Source organism: Balaenoptera musculus, chromosome 5 (assembly GCF_009873245.2).
Source record: "Balaenoptera musculus isolate JJ_BM4_2016_0621 chromosome 5, mBalMus1.pri.v3, whole genome shotgun sequence".
Classification (NCBI taxonomy): Eukaryota; Metazoa; Chordata; class Mammalia; order Artiodactyla; family Balaenopteridae; genus Balaenoptera; species Balaenoptera musculus.
Genome location: NC_045789.1, coordinates 46365900 through 46392458, shown reverse-complemented (window position 1 = coordinate 46392458; position 26559 = coordinate 46365900). Strand labels below are relative to the sequence as shown.

The following is a 26559-nucleotide window of genomic DNA, read 5'->3' as shown; positions in this document are numbered from 1 at the left end:
TTTTTGAATTAGTGTTTTTGTTTTCTTCAGATAAATACTCAGAAGTGGAATTACTGGATCATATGGTAGTTCTATTTTTTATTTTTCCTCAAAAATTAAATCTCCATACTGTTTTCCAAGTGACTATATCAATTTACATTCCCACCAACATTACATGTGGGTTCCCTTTTCTTTACATCCTTGCCAACACTTGTTATTTCTTGTCTTTTTGATAATAGCCATTCTGACAGGTATGAGGTGATATCTCACTGTCGTTTTGATTTGTATTTCCCTGATAACTAGTGGTGACTAGTGATGTTGAGCATCTTTTCGTGGTCCTGTTGGCCATCTTTATGTCATCTTTGGAAAAATGAATATTCAGGTCCTCTGCCCATTTTTTAATTGGACTTTTTTTTTTAATTGAGTTGTATGTGTTCTTTTTATATTTTGGATATTAACCCCTTACAGATGTATCATTTGCAAATATTTTCTCCCATTCAGTGGGCTGCCTTTTCATTTTGTGGAGGTTTCCTTCACTGTGCAAACGCTTTTTAGTTTGATGTAGCCCCATTTGTTTATTTTTGCTTTTGTTTCCCTTGCCTGAGGAGACAGAACAAAAAAATATTGCTAAGACCCATGTCAAAGAGCGTACAACCTATGTTTTCTTCTAGGAATTTTATGATTTCAGGTCTTATATTTAAGTCTCTAATCCATTTTGAGTTTATTTTTGTATATGGTATAAGAAAATGGTATAGTTTTATTCTTTTACATGTAGCTGTCCAGTTTTTCCAGCATCACTTATTGAAGAGGTCATCCTTTCTCTATTGTATATTCTTGCCTTCTTTGTCGTAGATTAATTGACCACAAGTGGTGACCTTATTTCTGGGCTCTCTATTCTGTTCCACTGACCTATGTGTCTGTTTTTATGCCAGCCCCATACTGTTTTGCTTACTATAGCTTTGTAGTATAGTTTGAAATCAGGGAGTGTGATACTGCCAGCTTTGTTCTTCTTACTCAAGATGGCTTCAGCTATTTGGAGTCTTTTGTGGTTCCATACAAATTTTAGAACTATTTGTTACAGTTCTGTGAGAAATACCCCGAGTATTTTGATAGAGATTGAGTTGAATCTGTAGATTACTTTGGGTGATATGAACATTCTAACAATATTAATTCTTCCATAGCATGAGCACAGCATACCTTTCCATTTCTCTTTCAATTTTTTTCATTGATGTCTTTTAGTTTTTAGAGTACAGGACATTCACTTCCTTAGTTAAATTTATTCCTAGGTATTTTATTCTTTTTGATGCAATTGTAAATTGGATTGTTTTCTTTATTATTATGTAATGACCACATTTATTTTTTTATTGTAGTCTTTGTTTTAAAGTCTGTTTTGTCTGATCAGAGTATTGCTACTCCAGCTTTCTTTTCATTTCCATTTGCATGGAATATCTTTTTCTATCCTTTCCCTTTCAGGCTATGTGTGTTTTTAGATCTGAAGTGAGTCTCTTGAATGCAGCATATAAATGGGTCTTTTTTTTTAATCTATTCACTCTATGTCTTTTGATTGAAGCATTTATTCCATTTACATTTAAAGTGATTATTGGTAAGTATGTACTTGTTGCTATTTAGTTAATTGTTTTCTGGTTATTTTGGGTACTTCTTTGTTCCTTTCTTCTTCTTTTAGTCTCTTCCCTTGTAGTTTGATGAGTTTCTTTCTATTTTTTGTGTATCTATTGTAGATTTTTGGTTTGTGGTTACATTAAGGTTCATATATATTGATTGATATATATATATATGTGGCTGTTGGTTTTAAGCTGATAGTTACTTAAGTTTGAACACATTCTAAAGGCACTACATTTTTACTCCCCCCTACATGTTTTATGTTTTTAATGTCATGTTTTACATCTTTTTACTTTGTATATTCCTTAACTACTAATTGTAGTTTTAGTTGATTTTACAATTTATGTAGTTGTAATTTTGGTGCCTCCATGGGAGGAGGTGAGCTCAGAATCTTCCTACTCTACCATCTTGATCTTGCCTCCAGTCTTTTCTTATTGCTTGCAAATGATTTTATATAGTGGAGTATAATTCTAATTAGTATAATTTGCTGTTTTTAAAAATCAGTTTGTCATTTGCCTTTTAAATTTTTTTTATAATGTATATTTGACAGACTTTTAAAATTTTAACTCATCAGAACCTATTAATTTTTCTCTTACAATTTCTTCCTTTGCTTTTATGCTTAGGCCTTTCAAAGCATAAAGGTCAATTGCCTGCTATCTTTTATTAGCCAATAGTTTATTAGCAAGTTGTGGACTTGCCCATTTATATGCTACACTAAATTTGAAATTTTATATTTAATTATAGAAGAAGTAAAAATTGATAGGAGAGGACTTGGCCTTGGCATCCAAGTCTGTTGCCGTGATCACAGTCAGCCCATAGGTGTGAAAAGGAGTAGGAAGACCATGGACTCATGCAGTGGAGAGAAGGGAGAGGATTGAGCACCTCCTACCTGCCACTCCCCTTGCTGGCTCTTTAACAACTGCCTCATTTAACCTTTACAATAACAAAGTGCACAAGATATCATCATACCATTTAAGTTTTCTAGACCAGGAAGCTGAGATCTAGAAAGATTACATCACTCTCATAGTCCCCAAGGCAGGGAGGGCTGAGCCTGGATCTGAGAACATGCATGCATCCAAGGAAATCCTTGGTTCATCCAACTCAGTGCATTCCTTGCATTTCTGCCCTCTTGTACTCCCAGTAAGTCCACCTAAAGAAAGTAATTTTCATGATGGTAAGGTGAGGACTTGGTTCCCAAATAATTGGATGACCGTGACTACCTATTACTATTATTGTTACAATAGTAGCACAGGTTATTAGTAATTCCAAAATATCAGACTTGGCATGCTTGCAACCTGGCAACAATTTGCAGAATAAAGGAGCAGTGACTTGTTTAAGTAAGACAGAGTCCTTTTGTGTTTGAGAGAGGTGAATAATTATTCTGGATGCTGGCTTGAGGAGAAGCAAGAGGCTGTTTATTTTCTATGCTTCTCAGTGATACAGTTGAAATCCCCAGATTATATTTAGATGACTGAGCACTGGGTGTGTGTGATGTTTTTAATAGAAGTCTATATATGATTTGTGCTGAATCAGATATCCTCATATGCTACATTTAATAGAGGCAAAGGAATACGATATTTAAGAAAATGTTATAAGAGGAAAACTTTATGGATTAAGCTCATTTTTTTTCATACATTTTTAAAAAGGCCACCATCATTCCACTCTGCCATTGAGAACATAATGTATTTTGACAGCTACTTCCCCAAGCAATCAACATACTTGTAGCTTTTTACATTCAGGGTTTACCCCTGCCCTCACTCTGCATCACATCTGAGAGTGGCTCATTTAGATACTTTTGGTGCTTAGTAAATCATATAACTCAAAACATAGATCTGTTAGATCACCGATACAGTGCCAGCTTTGGGAATGTTGTATCCCAGCCTAAAGTGGGCTAGGGACATTCTGTGTGTGTAGATGCACACCCTCGCCAGGAATTAGTTTGCTCTACAATTTGAACCAGGTGCCTCCTGCTGGCTATGACGGGTTCCCTGGGACAATAAGATCACTGGAACGGGAGAGAGAGAAAGAGGGGTGGGGGGAGGGAGAGAGAGAGAGAGAACACAAATATGGGAACTCATCAGGGTAAAAAGTAAAGGCCAAAAAAAAAGCATAATACAGAGTGAGAGCTATATTGAAAATAATATAACTATTATAAAGAATTCAGTAGATATACGTGTATGTGTGCATATTTTACTTTGGTCTTCATAGAATTTTTTAAATGATGGGATTGGGGTCATTCTTATTTTATTTTTGTGCTTTTCTGAAATTTTCAAATGTAAAATTTTAGGGATAAAAAAGGAAAAATACAACTCAATTTTAAAATTGGTCTCTGACTTGGAATATTGCAAACCCTGGTCTCAGCCTTGCAAGCCTAGAGCCTTCTTCCATCTCTCCTGAGCTCCATCCTTCATTTGTTTAAGAGAAGGCTTGTTTCTGTTTGGTCAAATGAAAACCTATATTCTGACAATAATTTTCTTCTCTTTTTTTTTTTTTTTTTTTCCCTAACGCACAGCATGGGACAGAGTGGGCCTCGTCCCTGTGCAGTGTGTGCTCTTGCAGTCATGGGGAAGTCCGATGCAGTTCCCGACCATGCCCACCACTGTTGTGTGGACACCAGGAGCTGGAATTCATCCCTGAAGGGAGCTGCTGCCCAGTCTGTGTGGGCCCTGGGAGTGAGTATGAGCTTGTAGAGAGAGACCCTCTTTGCCTTTGAGGTCTACCTGGTGACATCCCAGCTCTTCTCTTTCTTGCTCAGTGTGGTACAGAGATCCCTAACCCCATTCCTTATTGGAACCAAGGTGTAGCCTTGCACATGGCAGAAGCGATGTTGCAGAGACTGAGCTCCATTCCAAACTTGAGATTCTGAGACTCTCTGATTTATTATTTTGCCTTGGCCAGATGCAATCCCTCTGTGTTCATAGCTCCTAAGAAGGAAAGGCAGGAAGGACAAGACCCTTTGCTGTGATTGCATAAGGCCAAGGTATTAATAGTTCCTCCTGCCTCTCGGTGGAGAGAAGAAAGAACAAATCACTTCTCCATGTAGTAACACTACCACTAATTCTGCTGGCTGGTCTTTCAGTTGACATAACATCTTTCTCCAAAACACACCAAGTAGGGAGCAGGTATTTCATTTGTCTTTATGGCCTCTTTGCTGTGGAGATTATGCCTGCCTGCAAACAAAGGCATGGCTCAGCAAGCCAAGGGCGTGCTTCCAGAATCCATGCTTGGACCACATACCCTTTTATTACATTTTAGCGATATATGTCCCTGTCCATTTTTATAATTAAGTAGTGTTTGCTTCATGATAAATATGAATTATTGCCATTTCTGTATTATATTCTCTCCTGGTGTATAATAGGTAAAATTACTCTTTTTAAATAGCACCTGGAAGCTACACTCTATCCTTGCCTTTTCTCTTTAAAAAGACCTCTGGTTTCTTTCTGATCCCCAGTTATTCCATTCCTGGCAACTGTTTACCCTGGAGAACCCTTCTGGGGATTAAAAAGTATGGTTAGGGAAGGATGAAAGTAGAATGCATTCCTCATGCATTTCAGATGTCATCCACCAGAAAAGGACGGGCAGCTGCTTTGGGCCAAATAACCCTACAAGTAAAAATACTCCAACAACAGAGTTTAGGGATGGGGTAGAGAGTGGGCTGTCTGGGTTTGTGGGCTCCTTTCTTACATTTTAGGGTGCTTTCTTGTTGGCTGTCCATGAGAAAGATCTATTGGGAGCATTTTGCCTGGAGAGATTAGAGGATCAGCTAGCACCAACTCTGTAATTTACTGGGTGCATAATAAAAATGCAGGGCCCCTTGTTCAAAGAGCAGGGGGAAAAAGCTTTTATTTTCTTCCGTGGTTTTTGCAACCTGTCCTGTTTTTAATTTATTATTCATGTCACACTCCCTAAGGCACGGGGATATTTGCTGGGTGGGTAAGACCCCCCCCTCAACAGGTACCCTGCGTCCCCCCGCTACTTGGTGCTTAGGGTACATGAACTCCCCAGGTACCCACACCCAGGTCCCTGCTATGGTTGGAGGGTGGCAGCTTTCACTGGGCATGGATTTGGGGTCAGGCTCCTGAGAACCCAGAAGGCAAGGAGGCAGCGGGGAAGTAGGGCCATGCATGAGTGAGACCCCAAACCCCTAGCACATGCTACCTGTCGCACATGCTACCCGTTGCACCAGATTTCACTTATGAAACTCAGAGAGAAAGTTAAGAACTGCATACAGTGACTGCAGAGCAATACCCCAAGCACGGGGCCCCGTTGTTCGCACTGCGCCCCTGAGCACAGGGCCCTGTGTGACTGCACTGGCCGCACGCATGCAGGCAGCCCTGGGATCAGCAAGTGCAATCCCCCCGGTAATCCTTATTGCTCTGACCTTCCAGAACCCTGTTCCTACGAAGGCCGTGTGTTTCAGGATGGCGAGGACTGGCCATTGAGTCGGTGCGCCAAGTGTGTGTGTAGAAACGGGGTCGCCCAGTGCTTCGCAGCTCAGTGTCATCCTCTGTTTTGTAACCAGGTAAGGAAGACAGCCTCAGAATGGATCCTTCACAGACTGTTAACTTCACTGTTCAGGAACTTGGGAGTCTCTTCTGAGATTTTGTCAGGCAGACCTCGGAAGTACTGAGAACTAAGAAGCAAAGGCTGTTTTATTTTCCTTATACTTTTGGAGACCACCGCTGAGAGATTTCTTTTACCCTTAGATGCTACAGATAGGTCTAATTACCAGCCATTTAGGCTAATTGTTACATAATGAAACTGAGCCTTCAGGGTACACATAAAGAAGCTGCCAAACTCTAGTTGCAGATGTTCCAAAAATGTGAAGCTAAACATCTGGAAAATTCAGTAAGATGACCAGGATTGTTATTGTTTTTCAATGCATAGGTATAGTCCGCTTTTTAAAGATGTATACATGTCTTTGAACCTGATTATCCAGATGTACCTTATTTAATTTTTATTAGATAGTGATTCAAATTATCAAAGGATTTTCTCCAGGGAGGTTTAAAATAGGGGGACCTTGTTCTTCATTTAAAGCTGATCTGATTTTCAAAACATTAGGCTCTTCACACAGATTTACAATAGAAAATCAATTGCAAATAAATTTGGTGTACATGGTATTTTATAGTGTTTTCTTCTTCCAGTAGCTCCTATGGATGTTTCTTAGCAGTTGACAGATAACCATGGAAGGAGTTTGCCTCCAGTTGAAAAATAGCTCATTTTTTGATCTAAGAAAAAGCTGGAAGCCAACATTCAGTTGATACAGAGCAGTACTTTGTGTCAAATAAAACAAAATCAGTAACATGGCACACTGTGACAATTGGGCAATATTTTTAAAGGCAGACAAAATGCAATTAGGCAAGAAATGCTAAATGCCAAATAAAGGGAAAATGTATCAATTGAAAGACTAGATTGTATTACCCACACTACAGAAACTACTGCACACATGTCACACCTCTCAATTCATCACAGAGTCTTGTCCTAGCTTTCAGATTACAAATGAGCTTCTTGGTAGAGTTGCATAATATCTTACATTCAGAAGATATTGTAGTGTTGGGGCATTTTGATTTACACATTCCAGGCTTTAGTCCCCTTGTGTAAGAAGGTTAATTAAGCAGTTTGCCACCATTACAGTAAGGGAGGTGGGAGAATGGATAGAGGAAACACTCCATTGTGAACCTTCTGTTTTAAGTCTTTAAAAACTTAACCCTGACTGCATATCAGGGGTTAGCTTGGAATAATTGAAAGTACTGGTTCCCATTCTAAAAAAACATTAAAGATAAATTCTAGCTTCAAACAGTACTCACTTATAGTTTGCATTGTTTAACTTAAAAAGATGAAATTTGTTGCCATACTTTAGAGCTAATTGCTATGCAAGCATTCTGAAGTCTTGGAAATAGATTGATCTTAATCACTCTTGCATCAAGTCTGTAGTTTTGCCTTGACATTAAAAACTACCCAACTGTCAGACTATTTAAACGATTTTTCTTGATTTAATATCATTATTAACCATTGGGTGTTCTGATGATATAAAGAGGTGCTGTAGAATTAGCGCCTTTGTTGGAAACATTCTCACCGCCACCATCTGCCCATCACCATCCCCACACTGGGGGCATATATTATGTGCTAATCATTAATTTTAAGAGCTTTTAATTTGCGTAACAACCCTCTGAAGTAGGAACTATTATTATCATCCCATGTTATAGTAGATAAAACTGAGATACGGAGTTTAAATAATTTGCTCAAGGTACCACAGTTATGAACTGTCATTGCTTCTAACCTAGTCAGTTATACATCGCAACCTCAACAGACCACACCTGACATATTTTTAACCATTACACTATATCGCCTCCCAAAATGATGAGTTACATATCATTTATGTATAATAATAATCACAAAACAATAGTTGCTAACATCATTGAGCATGATTGCAAGCCTTTTATATGTGTTAACTCATTCATTTTTTAAAATTCATTCATTTAAGAAAAAACACAAGTTCATCAGAAGAAATGCATTTCCAGGTCTTGAGCTTTAGAAAAATTTGATTTTTAATATAAAGTGTTTTTTAAATTGTAAAAGGAATCTGTATTCATTAAGGAAAGTTTGCAAAAAGCGGAAAAGCAGAGAAGAAAATAATCTTCCATATTTCCACCATTCCAAAAGATCACAATAGAATATTTTTTGGAATTCATTCCAATTTTTTGGTAGGCAAATGTGGATATATTTGTTTGCATAGTTATAATCAGATGTTAGGAGTTAGTGATCATCTCTGACAAAAGAAGAAATTCCTGTGTTCAAATAAGAGGTTGTTCCCTTAGTGGGTGATGTAAATTCATACTGAAATTGCTTGCCTTCAGCTTCTGTCCAGATGCCTTGTGAACAGAGCCCTAGCCCATCCACATTTTTGTAGGCTCATTAAAATATTCAGTCTGATGAGAGTTCTTCCTTATACTATTATCACCAATTTTTTTTTAATAGATCTTTATTGGAGTATAATTGCTTCACAGTACCTTGTTAGTTTCTGTTGCCCAACAAAGCGAATCAGCCATATGCATACACATGTCCCCACATCCCCTCCCTCTTGAGCCTCCGTCCCGTCCTCCCTATCCCACCCCTCTAGGTCATCGCAAAGCACCGAGCCAATCTCCCTGTGCTTATGCTGCTGCTTCCCACCAGCCAACTATTTTACATTAGGTAGTGTATATATGTCGATGCTACTCTCACTTCACCCCAACTTTGCCCTCCCACCCCATGTCATCAAGTCCATTCTCTATGTCTACCTCTTTATTCCTGCCCTGCAACTAGGTTCATCAGTACCATTTTTTTTTTTTTTTTTTTTTAGATTCCATGTATATGCGTTAGCATACGGTATTTGTTTTTCTCTTCCTGACTTACTTCACTCTGTATGACAGACTCTAGGTCCATCCACCTCACTACAAATAACTCAATTTCGTTTCTTTTTATGGCTGAGTAATATTCCATTGTATATATGTGCCACATCTTCTTTATCCATTCATCTGTCGATGGACACTTAGGTTGCTTCCATATCCTGGCTATTGTAAATAGAGCTGCAATGAACATTGTGGTACATGACTCCTTTTGAATTATGGTTTTCTCAGGGTGTATTGCCCAGTAGTGGGATTGCTGGGTCATATGGTAGTTCTATTTTTAGTTTTTTAAGGAACCTCCATACTGTTTTCCATAGTGGTTGTATAAATTTACATTCCCACCAACAGTGTAGGAGGGTTCCCTTTTCACCACACCCTTTCCAGCATTTACTGTTTCTAGCTTTTTTGATAATGGCCGTTCTGACCGGCGTGAGGTGATACCTCATTGTAGTTTTGATTGGCATTTCTCTAATAATTAGTGATGTTGAGCATCTTTTCATGTGCGTCTTGGCCATCTGTATGTCTTCCTTGGTGAAATGTCTATTTAGGCCTTCTGCCCATTTTTTTAACTGGATTGTTTGTTTTTTTGATATTGAGCTCCGTGAGCTATTTGTGTATTTTGGAGACTAATCCTTTGTCTGTTGTTTCATTTGCAAATATTTTCTCCCATCAATTTTTTTAATACTACAATTTTCCCATTCCCAATATTGATTAATCTAAGTGAATTGAACTTCATCTTCAAATTTTTTTAAAAAGATAAAAATTGGTATGTCTTCTGAGCCACTAAGTGTTTGAGAATTATTTTCTATTTGCCTACATTCATGAAAGATAATTTGTAGGGGTCTAAAATTTAAGGAGATTATAATCTTTTCCCATATTAACCCTATAAACTCTGTTCCATTGAATTCTGGAGTTTAGTGCCATGGAGGAATCTGAGGTTTTTCTGCTTTCTATTCTGTTATATTCAGCTAGTTTACTCTGTTGAATTTTTGCAGGATGTTTCTTCATCTTTATAATTAAAACATTTTCCTAGGATATTTCCAAGTGAGGTGTCTTTTCACATAGTTTGCCTAGAATACTGTGAAGCCCTTTCAGTCTATATTCCACGTGTGAAATGTTTTCTTTAGTTACAGCTTTGATTAGTCATGTCTGTTCCAATTATTCTCATTTCTTCAGAAACACCTATGATTCTTAGATTGCTCCCCTGCCTTCCCCCTCATTATTGGTCACTTTCTCTCTCATCATTTTCACTTTTCTGTCTTTCCTCTGTGTTATGGAGAGAGCTTCTTGAGTTTGTATTTACTACCTCCAGTATTGACTTTAATTTGATGATTTTCCTTTAATTTTCTTTTAATTCTTCCTTATTTCTCCTATCACTGGTTCACCTTTTTTTTAACCCCAGTGCTTTTTCTTTCTTTATTGCTTCTTCCTTCTATTTAATAAAGACTGCATTTTCTTCTATCTTACTGAAGTTGCAAAATGGCTTTTAAATCTTTTATTTTAGATCCTGCAGTACTTAGTTTTCAGAAATCTATTCTTTCTGTGTATCTTCAGAATGTTATTACTTTTGCTTGCTTTTTAGGGTTTTTCCCCCAAGTTCTTTTCTTTCTGTTTACTCAGGCTTGGTCAAGAGAAATCTGTCCATACCCAGTGCTTGAAAGCTGCAAGGGTAAGCAGCCTGCCCTTGGCTAATTCCCTTTCTTGGATCCATAGCCAGGTGCTAAGAAAGGTGCGTGTTTCCTCGACCAAGGGTCTGGCAGGTTTTCATTTAGTGTAGCTCTATTGTACGGAGATCAGATCTTTTTCTCTTTCCACTGCCCAACCCTCTTACATTTTGAATTCATGAAATGTAAAACTGTAATCCCCGATTTGCAAGGGTTCTCACCATGTTTCTCAGTGACTGTGTGCTTTACATTTGGGTGTCTTCTTCCCCACTTTTCATCACTTCCTCCACCTCCCCCAACACACATACTTCCCACGCTTTTCGTTTTGTTTTCCTTTTTTTTTTTTTTACTTTATGGGCTCTGATTAGATAGAAAGACATCGAGGGAGTTGAAAGGCTAGGATGGCACTCTAATGGCTTCAAACTGCAGTGGCCGCACACTGAGGGAACAAACCCATGTTGTGTTTGATATTGGAAGGCAGAGAGTTGGGAAGAAATGATGGTTCTTATTTCTGTTTTGGTTTATAAAGCAAAGAAAGGCCACAGAAAGTGTTATGGTCAGTGGGACTTCCTTGGCAATGGTAGGAGGTTGGCTGTTCTACTTTTTGGTGGTAGAATTTTCCTCTCATTTTTATATCTTCAGAGGTGTTATAGGAGAAGATATTTTGTCAAGAGCTGTGAGCCATAACATACTATAAACTTTGTCATAAGTATTTTTATTTAAGGAATATGGAAAACCATAATTAAATACAGTTGACCCTTGAGCAATGTGGTTCGAAATATGTGGGTCCACTTATATATGGATTTTTTTCGATAGTAAATAGTACAGTACTACACGATCCATGGTTGGTTGAATCCACGGATGCAGAACCACAGATGTGGAGGAACCGTGGACACCTAGGGCTGACTATAAATTATATTCGGATTTTCAACTGTGTGGAGGTCAGCTCCCCTAACCTCTGCATTGTTCAAGGGTCAACTCTATATCCTTAATGGTGGTCCTACCCAAAATTGTAATGACGTTAAGCATATATTATTTTGGTATTGAACTCCTGTGATTACGGAGAGTACCATATTAGACATGGGGTTGGCAAACTTTTTCTGTAAAGAGCCAGATAGTGAACATTTTCAGCTTTGTGTGCCATATAGTTGGAACAACTTCTCAACTCTGCCATTATAGCACAAAAACATCCATAGATAATACGTACATGAATGGATGTGGCTGCGTTCCAATAAAAGTTTATGGAAATTGGTGGTGGGCTGGATTTGGTCATCAGTCCCTAGCATACTAGCCCCTGGGTAGTCTATAGGTTTGGAAGGGCAAATCTACGAAGACCGGAATAATAGGATTCAAGTGTATGATAGCAACATAAACGTACAGCTAAAACGCCTTTCCCGTTTCTCTAACCCACTTTGCTGCTCACCTTCTTCTTACTTGCCTCTCCAGTCCTGCTTATAAAACACCAGCCCAGATGGGATCTCAATTCTCAGTCAAGAAGTTCTCTCACGTAATGGGATATTTTCTCTTTAAATGCTTTTCCTCCCTGCCCTTTTTGGTCTCTATTTGTGAAGCAAGGTTTTGTTTCTGTCAGTGAAATATATAATTAAGTATTGCCAGTAAGAATCGAAAACTTGATTTTCCTGTACCAGCCTCTACACAGGTAATTATCTGCCCCCCATACCTCCCACTCTCCAGTTGACTCTGCCACTGTCCTTGGGTTTAGTCCATGCTGGTTAAGATAGATTCATACTACCTCTATATTTCTGTTCAAGATTTGTGATCATGACATTTGTCCCCTGTTTACTTAACGTTGTAAAAGTTCATTGTTTACTTCCATAAACTGACTGAATAGTGAGTATGACATCAGATATACCTTTATTTTTACTTCCTCACTGAAATTTCATTAAACTCAAGAGTTCTGACGTCAAGAAATGCTCAATGATTTCAATGCATGTCCAATTTTCACATACTCTATTGAACATCAACGGTCATAATATTTTTACAGAATTATAAAGAAATAAGGAAACCTAAAGCAGAGAAAACAGTTGTCATGTGAATTCCAGTGATTCAGGTGTTTGAAATAAATTCCTATTAGATAGTAATGCATTAATCTAGCTGATCATATATAATTGGGTTAAAAAAGCCACTAAAGCATGACTGGAACTTTCCATGAAAAATTAAGGTTACTTGACACCCCTCTACACACATGTCCCAAAGTACACCAGCCTTCTTTTCTTGCTGAGTGAATTCCATAGCAACCATGATAATAAAATCTCATTCTCTGCTTTTTGTAAAAGAAAGTGCAGCTAACTGTTCAGGAGGTGTCTTCCGTATAAGATCTACCACTTCTAAGTCATTGAAACTTGGTTTATTCTAATCCTCCTTCTCTTGGCTTTAATTTGCCTACCTTTCTTCCATTCAAAAGGCTGTGGTGATGTCAAAGTGAGAAGCTAATTCTTTGGCATTAAAGAGGAGATTGTTGCTGTGAAAATTCTTAGGGCAGCGGTGACAAAGGGTCTAATATTCTGGGGGTGCAGGTGGTAGAGCTGAAACTGTAGGAATAAGGCGGTAGGGGGTTCTTTGGGCATCTAGTGTTTGTCACCCACATTTCTCTGCACTGGCTTATTCCTAGATATCTAGGGGCATGACTGATTTTTTTTTCATGTTAAGGACCTCCTAATGCATATATATAAATGTGTGGATTCCCATAAAGATGCAAAAGAATAGTGAGGTAGTTTGTCAAGGGAGGGATACCTTCACTTTGAGATTAGCAGTGACTCAGCAGGAGGGTAAATGTTCTTAAGTGTTGAATGGTTGGTGCTCTGAAGTCCCTCTGCCAACCATTTACTATTACCAGGTCAGCTCTGTGACCTCGGACAAGTCACACAACCTCTCTGATCTTTACTTTTCTTGTTTGTGAAGGCGGGATAAGAGCATCTACTTTACAGGGTCACATAAAACACTTAAAACAGTACCTGGCAAACACGAAGTACTATTATTATTGTTATTAGTTGTGCTTTTGTTTGTTCTTAGAAGTGGATGGGACTTGAGGAATGTGCAAACTTCTTAGGAGTCACGCTGCCCTGAAAAGTGCTAATTCTTATCAAAGCACCAGGTGACTAATAAATATTAAACGAGAGGAAATTGCTGTTTCTGGATGCTTGAGGCACATGACTGAGTTGGCTGTGAGTGAAATTTTCCTACTGTTGTGGATTTTATTAACACCACCTTTTGATGGCCTGTTTTTGGGGCGTTAAGGATGAAACCGTAGTCCGAGTCCCTGGAAAATGTTGCCCACAGTGCTCTTCGCGATCCTGCTCTGCAGCTGGCCGAGTTTACGAGGTAAGCTCTGATGTGCCCCATGTAGGTGTTTTGACATCCATTCTTACACATCTGCCCTCTGCCCTTCTAACCACCATACCTCCCCCACCCACGTCTGACTCTTTGCCAGGATTAGTAACTCAGTTCATAAACGGCTTTTTTCTTCTCTTCATGGGAAGCCTTTGTGAAAAAATTAAATCGGAGGGGATTAGAAATACAGAAGAATGTGCTGGCAGGCAGCACCTGGCTCATGAACCTTGGTGAACGTAATGTTCACACATCTTGAAGGGAAAAAAGACTATCATTGGTTACTGTCAGTTTACACTTATGTTGGAGGCTCTGGGAATGTCTGCCTGCTTTGGTTGGATTTTATGCACTGATATCAAGAGACAGTGTCTCCCCTGCCTTACAGTGGGGTCGGGAGCATGGGAGTGGAAGGTGAGAGAGGGAAAAGGGCAAGAAGCTGGGGGTGGTGGAGCCTGAAAACTTGAAAGTACTATTGGGGCAGTCTAGCTAACTACCCAACACATAGTAGGTACTAAATAAAAGTAAGTGCAACAAATTGAATGAATGAATGTTCTGACTTGGGACTGCCTAGCTGAGCCAAAAGAAGGTTACATTATTCGAAAGCAAAGAATATATAAAAAATTAACCCATCTGCTTCCCTTGTTTGCCTGTCATTCTAAGGAAAACCAAATAGAAATTGGGATTTTTGACTCTCAGTAGAGAATCTGGAACTGAGTATTAGGGGATGGATGACACAAATTCTAGATGGGTCCCTTGAAGTGTAAATGAAAATAACTAATGGGGAAAGGATTTTTGTATATACTAGATCAGTGCTATCCAATACAGTAGCCACATATGTGCTAGATTAATTTCTTCTGGAAGAGAGAGCCTCTATACCTGTTATGGTGTCCTTGGCTGCAAGCAACAGAAATGCTCCTCTAAAAGTAGCTAAAATGAAACATTTATTATCTCATATAACAAGAAGCCCAGAGGTGGGACAGTGGCAGGGTTGATCAATCCAGGTCTCAGTGATGTTGTCAAGGATTTTCACTCTTTTGATCTTTCCACCCTGCCATCCTCAGCATGTTGGCATTTGCTTTCTGTCTTGTCACCTCATGTCCCAGTGTGGCTTCCACAGCTTCAGGCAGCTCGTCCTCAACCAATCATGACTAAAGTCTGGTGGAAGAAAGGGGTGGGCTTTTCTTCTTTTATGGGGGAGAAGAGTCTTTTCCTCAACCTCTGCTGCTCTAGCACACTTCCCATGAGGTCCCCTCGGTTGGGACTGGGACAAAGTCTGTGCACTGGCTGCAAGGGAAGCTGGGAACGTGAGTGTGTAGCAGTGAGAACTGGGTCTCCCAGCAAAGAAGAGCTAAAGAATGACCATCGAGTAGCCCGCAAACAGGGTCTTCCTATTAATCTTGATGTTCCAGGCCCTCTGTGTGCCTGGCAGAGAGCAGGCCCTCAAGGCATCTGTGGAATGAATATAGTTGGATGAAAACGAATCCAAAGTTCTCTTTGGACATTTACTGACTTTTTTTCTTGGAGCCTCTTGCTGCCTAAATGATATTATTTCTCAGGAGTACATTCGATATGGCTCAGTTAAAAACTATGATAAAAAATTGTGTCATGTGCCTTGTGTTTCTACTCGATATATGTGACATTTGATTTTCCACTTTTTTGTTTCTTTTCTTCACTCAGCATGGTGAGCAGTGGAGTGAAAACGCCTGCACCACGTGTATATGTGACCGGGGTGAGGTCAGGTGCCACAAACAGGCCTGCCCTCCGTTAAGATGCGAAAAGGTATTTGAGAGTGTGTAGCTTGATTTTTGAACCTTTATTCGGGGTCATTTAGGAAATGCATTTCTTAGTCCAGTGTGTCCTTTGAGGGAATCAAAAGTTTTTACGACGCTCGGAAGCAGGAAGGACCTGCTTCCCAGGAAGGAGGTGGAGGTGGAGGGGAACGTGCCTCAGCTGGGTTAGGTGGGGGAAGAAAACAGCACACAGAGTTGGTGTTTTATGTCCTTCTGCCCCATCAGGTGGGATGTTTTCGCGCCCTCCTGACCACTGCACTTTCCCCGCCGTTCTCTCTGTTTCCTCAGGGTCAGAGAAGGGCTCAGCGTCATGGGCAATGCTGCGAGGACTGTGTGTCTCCTGCTGGAAGCTGCTCGCATGGGGGGCTTGTGCGGTACCAGGATGAAATATGGAAGGGCTCGGCCTGTGAGTTCTGCACGTGTGACCGGGGCCAAGTGACCTGCCGGACTGGGGAGTGTGCCAAAGTGGAGTGTGCCCGGGTAAGGAACGAAGGCATCTCCGTTTGGACTGTAATGCTGTCTCCGGCGGGATGGGTGGTCCCTCACCTGTCCCTTCCCTCTCGGCAGCAGAGGGGACGACCAGGTTGAACGCTCAATTTCAAGGAGGCTTTTAGCATGAGGATTCCGTGGTGTAAAGTAAATGCCACTCTTTGTTTAGACTGATTTGGAGCAGCCTCCTGGAGCTTTTAGCTCGCAGTGCATCTGGTCAGATAGGAAGCCCTGAGCCAGAGCCATGGACTGGAAGGGATGACATGGGACATTAGCCTATCAGCCAGCGCAGCTGGGCCTCATCGCTGGTGGCCGCCCAGCTCGCTCTGGTCGTGAAACAGAGTCCGCAGGTGCTCCGGTGGCCCGGCTTCTGTTGCAGGCCCCGCTGGCAGCGTTTAGCAGAGAGGAGAGCCAACAACTAGAGGCTGCTCCTGTGAATCGGGAAAGAAAATGAAATGTGTTTTTTGTCTTTTTTTATTTTTGGCTGCGTTGGGTCTTCGTTGCTGCATGTGGACTTTCTCTAGTTGTGGCGAGCGGGGGCTACTCTTTGTTCTGGAGCGCGGGCTTCTCATTGCAGTGGCTTCTCTTGTTGGGGAGCACGGGCTCTAGGTGCACAGGCTTCAGTAGTTGTAGCACGTGAGCTCAGTAGTTGTGGCTCGTGGGCTCTAGAGCACAGGCTCAGTAGCTGTGGTGCACGGGCTTAGTTGCTCCGCGGCATGTGGGATCTTCCTGGATCAGGGCTCGAACCTGTGTCCCCTGCATTGGCAGGCAGATTCTTAACCACTGAGCCACCAGGGAAGTCCCTGAAATGTGTTTTTGTCTTTGTTTTTGTTTTAAAGAGACAGGGTGGGAGACCTCATAAATAATTAACTCTGTTGACCTCTGTTGACTTCTGCTGTCTGCAGAATTTCTAGAATCTTCTAACAAAGTAGCCTCTGTTTGGACTATAGATGTATACCGTGGGGAGATGGCTTTTTTTCCCCTTTGCACCCGATTCTGATCCGCTGCACAACAAACTGCTTCTAAAGCTGTCTCCTTCTCCCTCGCCCCTCCTATCTGCCCCACCAGTTTCCCGCGGGGTTGTGAACTTGAGTCGATGAGGGCAACTTGGAAGATCTGAAGCGCTGGGTGTCTGTGAAGGCATTTTTCTTTCTACTTCTCCCCCCACGTCTCAGCTCCTCTTAACACGGTGCCCGAAGAGGAACAGCCATTCAAACAGGGCTGTCAGCGACAGAGTTCTTATTCATGTTGCCTTCTACTTCTATGTCTTGGTAGAGCTGAGACACATTTAGGTAAAGAGGGTCTTGCTTTTTGCAGATTTATTTCCCTCCACATGCCTTTTCATTGCTTTTCTTTCTTTATGTCAGGGGAATCAGAATGGTTGGATGAAGATGAGAAAAACCCTAGTCAGGGCCCTTCTCTGTCTCCCTCGCTCTCGGGCTGAGGCTGAGCTTCCTGGCCTCGGCCGTCTGCCCAGAGGATGCTGGGTTATTTCCAAGGTTTTAATTTGTCTAATATCCCAGGGTTTATGGAAAATCTGGGAGAGGGATCCTGGTAGGGTGGGTCCTTTAGCCACCTATTTTCAGTCAGGTCTAAACAAAGAGTCTCAGGCACAGAAAATAATTTGACCCGCTATCCCCAGTGTAATACATTTCCAAGTACCTGCCAATCTTCCGTGGCTCCTGCCTTTGGTAGCATAAGCCAGTTCCTGTCCTCTGATCTTAGGAAAATGGGGAGCAGCTGCTTAAGCGGAAAGGGCCTCAGTATTCGCCAAGTCACCCCGTAGCACCATCTCGTCTCAACTCATCCTCCTCCCAGGCCTACCCATCTTCTCTTTTATGAATTGAGGACTTGTAATGCCTTTAGTCTGTTTCTCCAGATCTTGAATCAACTAACACGTACCCATATTTTGTTTTAAGGCACTGGGTTCTAAACTGGATACACTACCAGAGGTGAAATTTTAAGCAAAATTGAATCTTACACAAATATCCCTTAGCCTTCCTTCTGTGCCATACTTCTGTAAATAGCTCTGGCTAATGACCTTATGAAAGCCTGGGATACTAACTTCCTAACTTCTGCTTAGCTTGGAGATAAAAAGATGAATAAGGCACATTTTAATCTCAAGAATTCCCAGGCTTTGGTGGAAGTCAGATAGCTAAACAGAAATTATAATCTGCAGTGGCATCAATGATTATGAATTAATATGAATTAAATGCATTAGGAGCACCTGGAGAAAATGACTAAATCTGCCAAGGGGAACAGTGAAAGTATGCTACTAGTATTTTTATTCAATTCTACCCTACTTTCTGCCTTTTCTAAAATATATCAAGATCATTTGATTTCTAATCTTGCATACCAAAGGTGGAATAAGTCTGAGTATGTCTACATCCACAAAGGTGCAGAAAAGTAAACCTCTAGAAAAAGAGGCAAAATTTGCATCTGCACCATTGTAATAATTATTGCATTGTTATCAGCAGCAGTGTTCTGAATTGCACTGAAATCAGCAAACAGTTTTTCTTTGTTAAAAAAAGGAGAACATGGCATGACCCTTGTCTTTGATATATAAAACCAAATTCCTGGACTTTGGAACATAAATAAATCAACAGTAGAATAGTGCAATATGACGATTTCCATGTGTTTCTATATTTAGTATTATCTTTGAGCATGAATTCAGATGAAGAAGTCAATTTACTTTTTTTTTTAAAAAAAGGACCTCGCATTCATGTATGAGGGATAAAGTGATGGGGGGATCAAAGCTTGTAGCAAAGTGCACGGAAGAGGGTAGGCATGCCATAAACGTGAGGTGCCTTTCCTTTCTCCAGCAGAGGGAAATTCCCTCAAAAGAGTGTTTTCTTTTCCAATGGGCAGGTTAGTGGAATAACACAGTTTTTCGTCTGATGGATGAATGTTGGTGTGATTCAGTGGAGAGGGGTTAGCAAATTCCATCTGGCCTAAGCAGCAGAATCCTCTTAGAAAGAAAAAAGTTAGCTTTGTTTCACAAAGCAATTTTCCTCAAAGCCAAAGTCAGATGCTAAGTAGAGCAAGCTCCCCGCCACAGTGAACTGATGCACTTTGGGGCATCCAGATGTCTATAAATAGCAAATCTATTTAGAAATTCCTACCTCACCAAAACTGCATCCTTGTTCCCCAGGAGCAGGGCTTGCTGTTATTTACAGCAGCATTTGAAGACTCAGAAAAGCTACCTTCTTTGCCTTATCCGGGTGATGCAACCTCCATTTTCAGTTTTGTCTGTAGGTATTGTAGCGGGCACTCAAGAATCTCTCATGCATTTCGTCTTTAATACAAGTACACATACTCTGTCTTGTTTCAAAACACTGTTTTAAGTGACTTAGATTACATGTTTATAAACCCCTTTATATGCTTTGAAAGCAAATTTCACTGTGTTTGTGGGTTAGGCCTTCACTACCAGCTGGTTTGTCACGTTTCTGCAAAACAATTTATATGTAAATACGTCTGCTCCTTACAGCACACTATGCTCTCCGTTGGCCTCTGACTGGCATGAAATTTTGAGGGACAGTGATCTAACTCCCTCCTTTTTGAAATAACTTTTCAGATACTATAAAAAGTTACAGTCATTCATATATTTTTGTGTTTCTTTTAAAAGTGATCTTTTCCTTCATTAAAATAATACATATTCATTTTAGAAAATTGAAGACTCAAGAGAAATAGAAAAGAGACTTTAAAATCCATTCATGATGCTACAATTCAAAGACAACTAATGCTTTTATTTTATATTTTTCTTTAGTGCACAGCGTTTTTAAACATAAAATATTGTGATTATTCTGTTTATGCAATTTTACATTATTCCATTTTTACCTACGATGGCTTTTGCACTTCAACTGTAATATAAATCACAAATTAAATAATGTCTTCATGTAAAGAAACATCACCATCATTTAGAAAGTAGATATATCTTTAGGAAGTGGAAAGTGCTTTAAAGAATACTCTTTAGCCTATTAATATTAGATGTTAGTATATGCATATGAAAAATTGTAAATAGAGGTTGTATTTTTAATAGCAGATTCCCTGGGAGGTAGGACTACAGTGAAATTATGTTTTCTAAGTTATAGAATTCAGAATGATTTAATTTTTTATAGTAAGCATTTATTATTTTATGATAAAAATAAAAAATTTGAAATGATTGATGTTGGGAAGTTAAAATGATAACTTTGAAAGTTTAACATCTACCTTCCTAGTGTGGCATGTCTTTCCTTCCCCTTATAATTTTTTAAATAGTGATTATGTGAACTGGATAACAGTTTCAGAATATTGAATAGAAATTAGTTTTCTGCTGTTTAATTTATGCCCGAGACTTCGTCTGTGCACATAGGGATGTGTCTGATTTTGTATTCAGGGGAAAATGTTGGTTTGATTTGAGCACTGTTAATGAAACCAACTCACAAGTTCAAGCCTTGTGTATTTAAGGTAGCCTGATCCTTTCCTGAAACTCATAACTTTCCAAGACTATAACATTACTCTTGGCCATTCTTCTTCTTCATGTGAATTCCTGGTCATGGGTAGGAAATCATGCACAAGTATCACCAGAACTGGAAAGCAAAAGCACTTGGAGGAAGGGGTGAGCTGTACTGACCAGGCTTTTCATAGGAAGATAGCACAGGGGAGATGGAATAAGTTGTGGGCCAAAGGAGAGGGGTGGGTTCAGGTTTTTCATTCCAGTCAGGGAATTCAGCCACTTCGCAATTGAGCGCTGCTACCTGGAGATGTTAATTTGATATGTGCCTGTGCAACCCTTTCTTCTACAGGGTGAAGAATTAATTCACTTAGATGGAAAATGCTGTCCTGAATGCGTTTCAAGGAATGGTTATTGTGTATATGAAGAAAATGCAGAATTTGTGAGTATCGGGCTAATAACCGAAGACTAACAAAAATTAATCATTCAAAACTAATTTAATGAGGGGGCATTTCCTTCTCATTTCTTTTACCCATTCATTTGTTTAACGAACGTGATTGCACACCTACTATGTGCCAGGTATTGGAGATACAGAAGCCGACGCAGTATGCAGAGTCCCTGCTCTCAGGGAGTTTCTGTTCTAGTGTGGGGACACACGCAACAAACACACGTGTCAGGTGGTGATGGGTGCTGCCTGGAAAACAAGGCAGCTGGGGAGTAACTGAGGCGGGGAGGTGCTCTTTTACATCAGATGATGGGGGAAGTCTTCTCATGAGGAGAAATTTGAGCAAAACCTGAAGGAAGTGAGGGAGCGAGCCAGGGATATCTTGCGGGAGAAACATACCAGGAAGAGGGATCAGCAAATTAAAAAACCAGTGAGGCAGAAGTGTGCTTGGCATGTCCAAGAAAGTGAGTTTGGCTGGAGGCAAGGAATGAGCGGGAAAGGAGTTGAGGTGAGGTCCAGCAGGTAGCCTGGACCCTGGTTTTACCCTGATGCAGATGGGAGCTTCTGGGCAGTTTTGATCAGAGCAGTGCTGTGATGGGGCTTACTTGCGAAAGGATCACTTTTGCTGCCACGTGGGCCAGTGACGGAGAGGGGTGAGAGTGGAAGTAGGTGGTCCATTTAGAAGGTTTTTGCAATAGTCCAACTCTAAAACTCTATTAGCTAAAGCTTTATTTCTCCCTAAGTCTGTACTTTTTAAATTATATACCCCAAGGGAAAAATATTTATCTTAATCTCTTCAAATTTGCTCTGTTTACATAGCCCTTATTTTCCACATGGGGTTCTTGGAATGTTGATAAATTCAATGTGTTCTTAAAAGTATGCCAGTTGATCATAAGTACAGTTGCATCACTGACCAATCAAAAAGGGATTATAAGAATTAGGATAAGGTACTTTGATTTGTGAAGTGATTCCTACAACCTTTTTCCTTACAATCTGGGTAAACTGCATCTGTCAACCTGCCAGTTTTTTGTATAAGCTGGGCATGTAGTATTGCATAGGGTTAACATTCAGGCTCTAAGTTCAAATCCCTACTTTGCCACATACTGACTGTGACCTTGGGCAAGTTACTTAATCCTCAGTTATAGAGATAAAAATAGTACTTAACCTCATTGGTCTATTGAGATGATATGTATAAACTTAGAACAATATCTGGCATATAAGAAAGCTTAAAAATATGATCATTATTATGCTTATTATCATGCTGTTGGCATTGTTTGTTTCATGTTGATATTTCATCATTTAGTCATCCTTGTTTCCTAAGAATTTAGGAGATTAAATTCTGTAAATATTGAATTCAAGTTTTCTCTCTCAATCACAGTATTAATTTCCCTGTCCATTTTTGGAGGTAAATTAAGCCAAATGGAATTAAACAAAAGCAAGTTGTTTTAAGTAAGCACAAATTCGCATGATGCTTCAGTACCGTATAAGTTTCAAGAATTTGCTCTTATAAGCTTAGATCTCTTGACTGCAAAGTCCTTCGTATTGAGGGGAATTGAAGCCAAATACCCCAGCACAACGTGAGAATAAGAATTCAAAAATACTCCCTAGGCATGTTGTCTTCACTTCATATTGGCATGCTTTTCTTGTTTCTGATATAGATAGATTTTATTTCTACTCATAACCAGTGAATGAAGTTGCTTGTTACTTGGGGAAGAATGGATATTTCCTAATGAAAAAATGAAAAGATCAGCCTAATGGTGTTTTTAGTGGTATAATAATAAATATATTTCTGTTTCTCTCTGTTCCTAGATGTCCTCAAATGCGAGTAAAGTTAAACATATTCCAGTAAGTATAGATTTTTAGCTTGTACATAGATATGTATAGAATCATTTTAAGCAATTATCTGCATAAACTGTCCTGGGGAAACTTAGTGCCTTAGTATTTTTAACAGGCATATTTGATGACAATGTGGTCTGGGATTAAGAATTGTAATGATAACCAAGATTTGGATTTATTGAACTTATCTTCCTTTCTTTAGCTTATTTTTTTGCCCCACAAATGATAATTAACACTTCTCCAACTACAAGCTCCTACACAGGTCCTTTCCCTTTCTTGCGATGATTTTCTCCTCATTTTTTCTGGCCTGGAAAACTCAGTTTACCCATCAGCACAATTTCATGTACTGCAAAGCATTGAAGAGAGAGCTTTTTGGGTCTGGGGTGTGTTTGTTCCCCAGGCACTACTGAGTGTTCATTCTCTCTAAGTTGTTTGCAGGACAACGTTGTATGATTTCTTTTTAAGGGAAAGTGCAAGCGTGTTTGTTCACATGAGCAAGCTTACAGTTTTTGAGGTTATAGAATAAGGGGGCCAGGAACCCAGTCTGCCTTGAAATGGAAGAAAAGCAATTCTACCTTCTCAAGATAATATTCCTCATTTTTTCTAACACTGTCATTCACTGTTGCTACATACTGTCACATTAATTGTTTGGAATGCTTAACATCAGCTGGCTTAATAAACATTTTATCAGAGCTTTATTTTCAAGTATGCTCTTTTATTCTCTTTTGTTTTACCTCTTTCATCTCCCTAAACATTCTTGTAGGAACCTTTTCTCCTTTCTATCTCCAGGGTGAATAGGACAGCGACCAAAAAGGAATTGCTCTTTATAATTCACTTTGGACTCTCTGTCAAAGTACTAATGTTTATTACCATTGTTTGCTTGGCTGAAAAGAATATTCAGTGTGAGAAAGCCTATGGCACATCCACAGCCCACTAAAAGTGGGCATGCAAGAGCTGTCATTTTAAAAATACAATGACCCTACTGTTACTCTTACTGTAATAACGATAAGGAAATTCAGGGTTTTAAACAGATTCCTACTGTTATTATAAAGACTGTATTTAATGTACCTGCTAATCACTAGGTACATAGTAATCCCCTTTTGTGTGTTTTTTTTTTTTTTGCTGAGATAGGTTGAGAAACAAGTGTTATATGCTTCTTGCTTATTCTGGAAGCTCCAGAATGCTTTCGCACTTTATCTTTCTGCCTGGGTTCTACATTAAAATAAACCAATTATAAACAAAGAAGGAGAGATACTATCCTTTTAAATTTAGAACTCTTCTACCACTGTCCTATTTCAGAGCTAGCTTTGAGTTAGGTTTGACAAGGAGCCTTCACCTTGTCTCTTATGGAAATTATACGTTCTCCACCAGTAAACTGTCTTCTGAATCTCTGTACTGTGGTAACAACGTCATTCTTTACCGTTTCCTGCAGGAGGGGGAGAAGTGGCAGGATGGCCCTTGCAAGCTGTGTGAGTGCCGGGGGGCTCAGGTAACGTGCTACGAGCCCTCTTGTCCTCCGTGTCCGGTAGCCACACTAGCTCAGGTGGTGGAGGGACAGTGCTGTCCGGATTGCACATCAGGTGGGTCCATGTCCAGTTTATTTCTGCTGAGATGTTTTTACTGCCAAAAAATTCAGAGAGATCTCCTCTCCTCCCACCCCTTGCTTCATTTTCTTTAGTCACCCACTGTGTTTGTTTGTTTGTTTATTCTTAATCTTTCTAACAAATGATGCTTTCTCCATGTATTTGCCAAACTCTACTGATTATGAGTATGTGACCTTGCACAAGTCATTGGTCCTCTCTGAATCTTAATTTTCTTGTTGATAAAACAGCCTTATCTACCTTGCAAAATTATTGTGAACATCAAATAACATAATATTTGACAACTTGTAAAAGCAAATATATGCATTATGACTGTTCCTTTGTTGAAGATAGAAGAAAAATTGCTGAAAGTTTGTTATGGACGTTCATTTCTTTAAGGTGAACTGTTAAACAGATGGCTTCTGGAGTTCTCAGATGGGTTTTTGAAGTTTAAAGACTCATTAATTTCTTCCAAAAGAAAATTTTATCTACTTGTTCTGCAACTCTGCCTCCAAATCACCTGGGGTTGAATTAGTTCCAGTTAATAATTGTTGGCAAGCACTAAAGTTGCTCTGGCTGAGCAGTAATTTGCCTATAAGCTCAGTCTCTCTTGGAGAAGTGGCATTTCCTTCTATTCATATTTCATAATTAATTGTTTTCATCCATGGGTTGCAGTTTTTCATATAGGCAGTTGCACTTGTTGTATTCAGTGTATTCTGGCTAATCAGTGTTTCTGTGAAGAGTTTACCATGGGAAAAGAATAGCAACTTTAGGGTTTAATTATGTTACCTTCACTAAAGTGGCTCTCTGGGCTTTTCAAAACAAATATTTAGCATAATAGAGTGTCCCATACCTTGAAGATTAGGTCCTTGACAACTTCGAAAACTGAAAACGTCCTTTGCTGACAATTACCACTAAGTTTAGTGATGATCCCAATTACTGGGAATGAGATTTGAAATCTTGGAGAAAAAGAAGAAAACTGACTGTATTTTTTTAAGAAAATAATATCTATTTTTAAGCAGTGTAGGTTTTATGCCCTAACCTTTTATGCACATCAAAGGTTAAGAAGAACGTTTAAGAAATTATAAATTATTGAATCTGCTTAAATCATCTATTCAATATTATGGCACTAGTCATTCCTATATCTAGAGGTATTCTAGGAGGTAGAAGCATTCAGTAGGGCTAGTTGGGTAAAGTTTTTAGCGTCTTCACTTTAAGGATACAGGAGACAGTGATGGTATTTCAGACAAGGAGCAATTCCTTGCAATCTTGCATTGAAATCAGTTTTGCTATTTGGGGTCCTTTTTCATAGGGACCAGAGTTTTCTGTTCTCCATGTTCTATACAGGTCCATATACCCCATAGATCCTTTGTTAGAAGGACGTAAGAAAAATCACATGGTCTTTACTGAGTTCTCCTCTCCTTTGGCCTTGATTGTAGTTCATTGCCACCCAGACTGCTTGACCTGCTCTCAGTCGCCAGACCACTGTGACCTCTGTCAGGACCCCACCAAGATGCTGCGGAACGGACGGTGTGTGCACAGCTGTGGTCTGGGATTTTACCAAGCCGGTGCTCTCTGTTTAGGTACGGCTCCAGGCAGACAGCCCAGAGGGGGACTGAGGCTCACTAGTGTCCAGGATGGGGTCATGGCGCAGGAAGTGAACAATTTCCAAAAACCATTAGAAGGGAGTAATGTCATCCGTAGGCTACTTGACCTCTCTACTTGCAAGTCTCTTTCTTCTAACATTTGATGGGTGTTTCCAGGCTTACCGGGGAGGTAGATGATGGGGCAGTCAGATGCTTACTAGGTAGTCATGGCTGGATTTTTCACTTTTGAAAACTTTCAAGGATAGTCATTGGGGTGCTCAGTGTCAGTTATTAAAACCCTCATATAGGGACTTCCCTGGTGGTCCAGTGGTTAAGACTTCACCTTCCAATGCAGGGGGTGTGGGTTCGACCCCTGGTCGGGGAGCTAGGATCCCACATGCC

At 39.9% G+C, this 26559-nt stretch overlaps 1 protein-coding gene across 5 annotated transcripts in view; it reads left to right on the top strand.

Annotated features, from left to right (window-relative positions):
* The window catches only part of FRAS1 (Fraser extracellular matrix complex subunit 1), a 445822-nt gene that overhangs the window by 178358 nt on the left and 240905 nt on the right, over positions 1–26559 (top strand). For all 5 annotated transcript variants that reach the window (XM_036852337.1, XM_036852339.1, XM_036852338.1 and 2 more), the window contains exons 5-13: positions 4112–4271; positions 5988–6121; positions 13910–13993; positions 15677–15778; positions 16078–16269; positions 21063–21152; positions 22965–23000; positions 24424–24571; positions 26011–26154. In XM_036852337.1, coding sequence (XP_036708232.1) covers positions 4112–4271; positions 5988–6121; positions 13910–13993; positions 15677–15778; positions 16078–16269; positions 21063–21152; positions 22965–23000; positions 24424–24571; positions 26011–26154 — 1090 coding nt within the window. The remainder of the gene's footprint in view (positions 1–4111; positions 4272–5987; positions 6122–13909; positions 13994–15676; positions 15779–16077; positions 16270–21062; positions 21153–22964; positions 23001–24423; positions 24572–26010; positions 26155–26559) is intronic.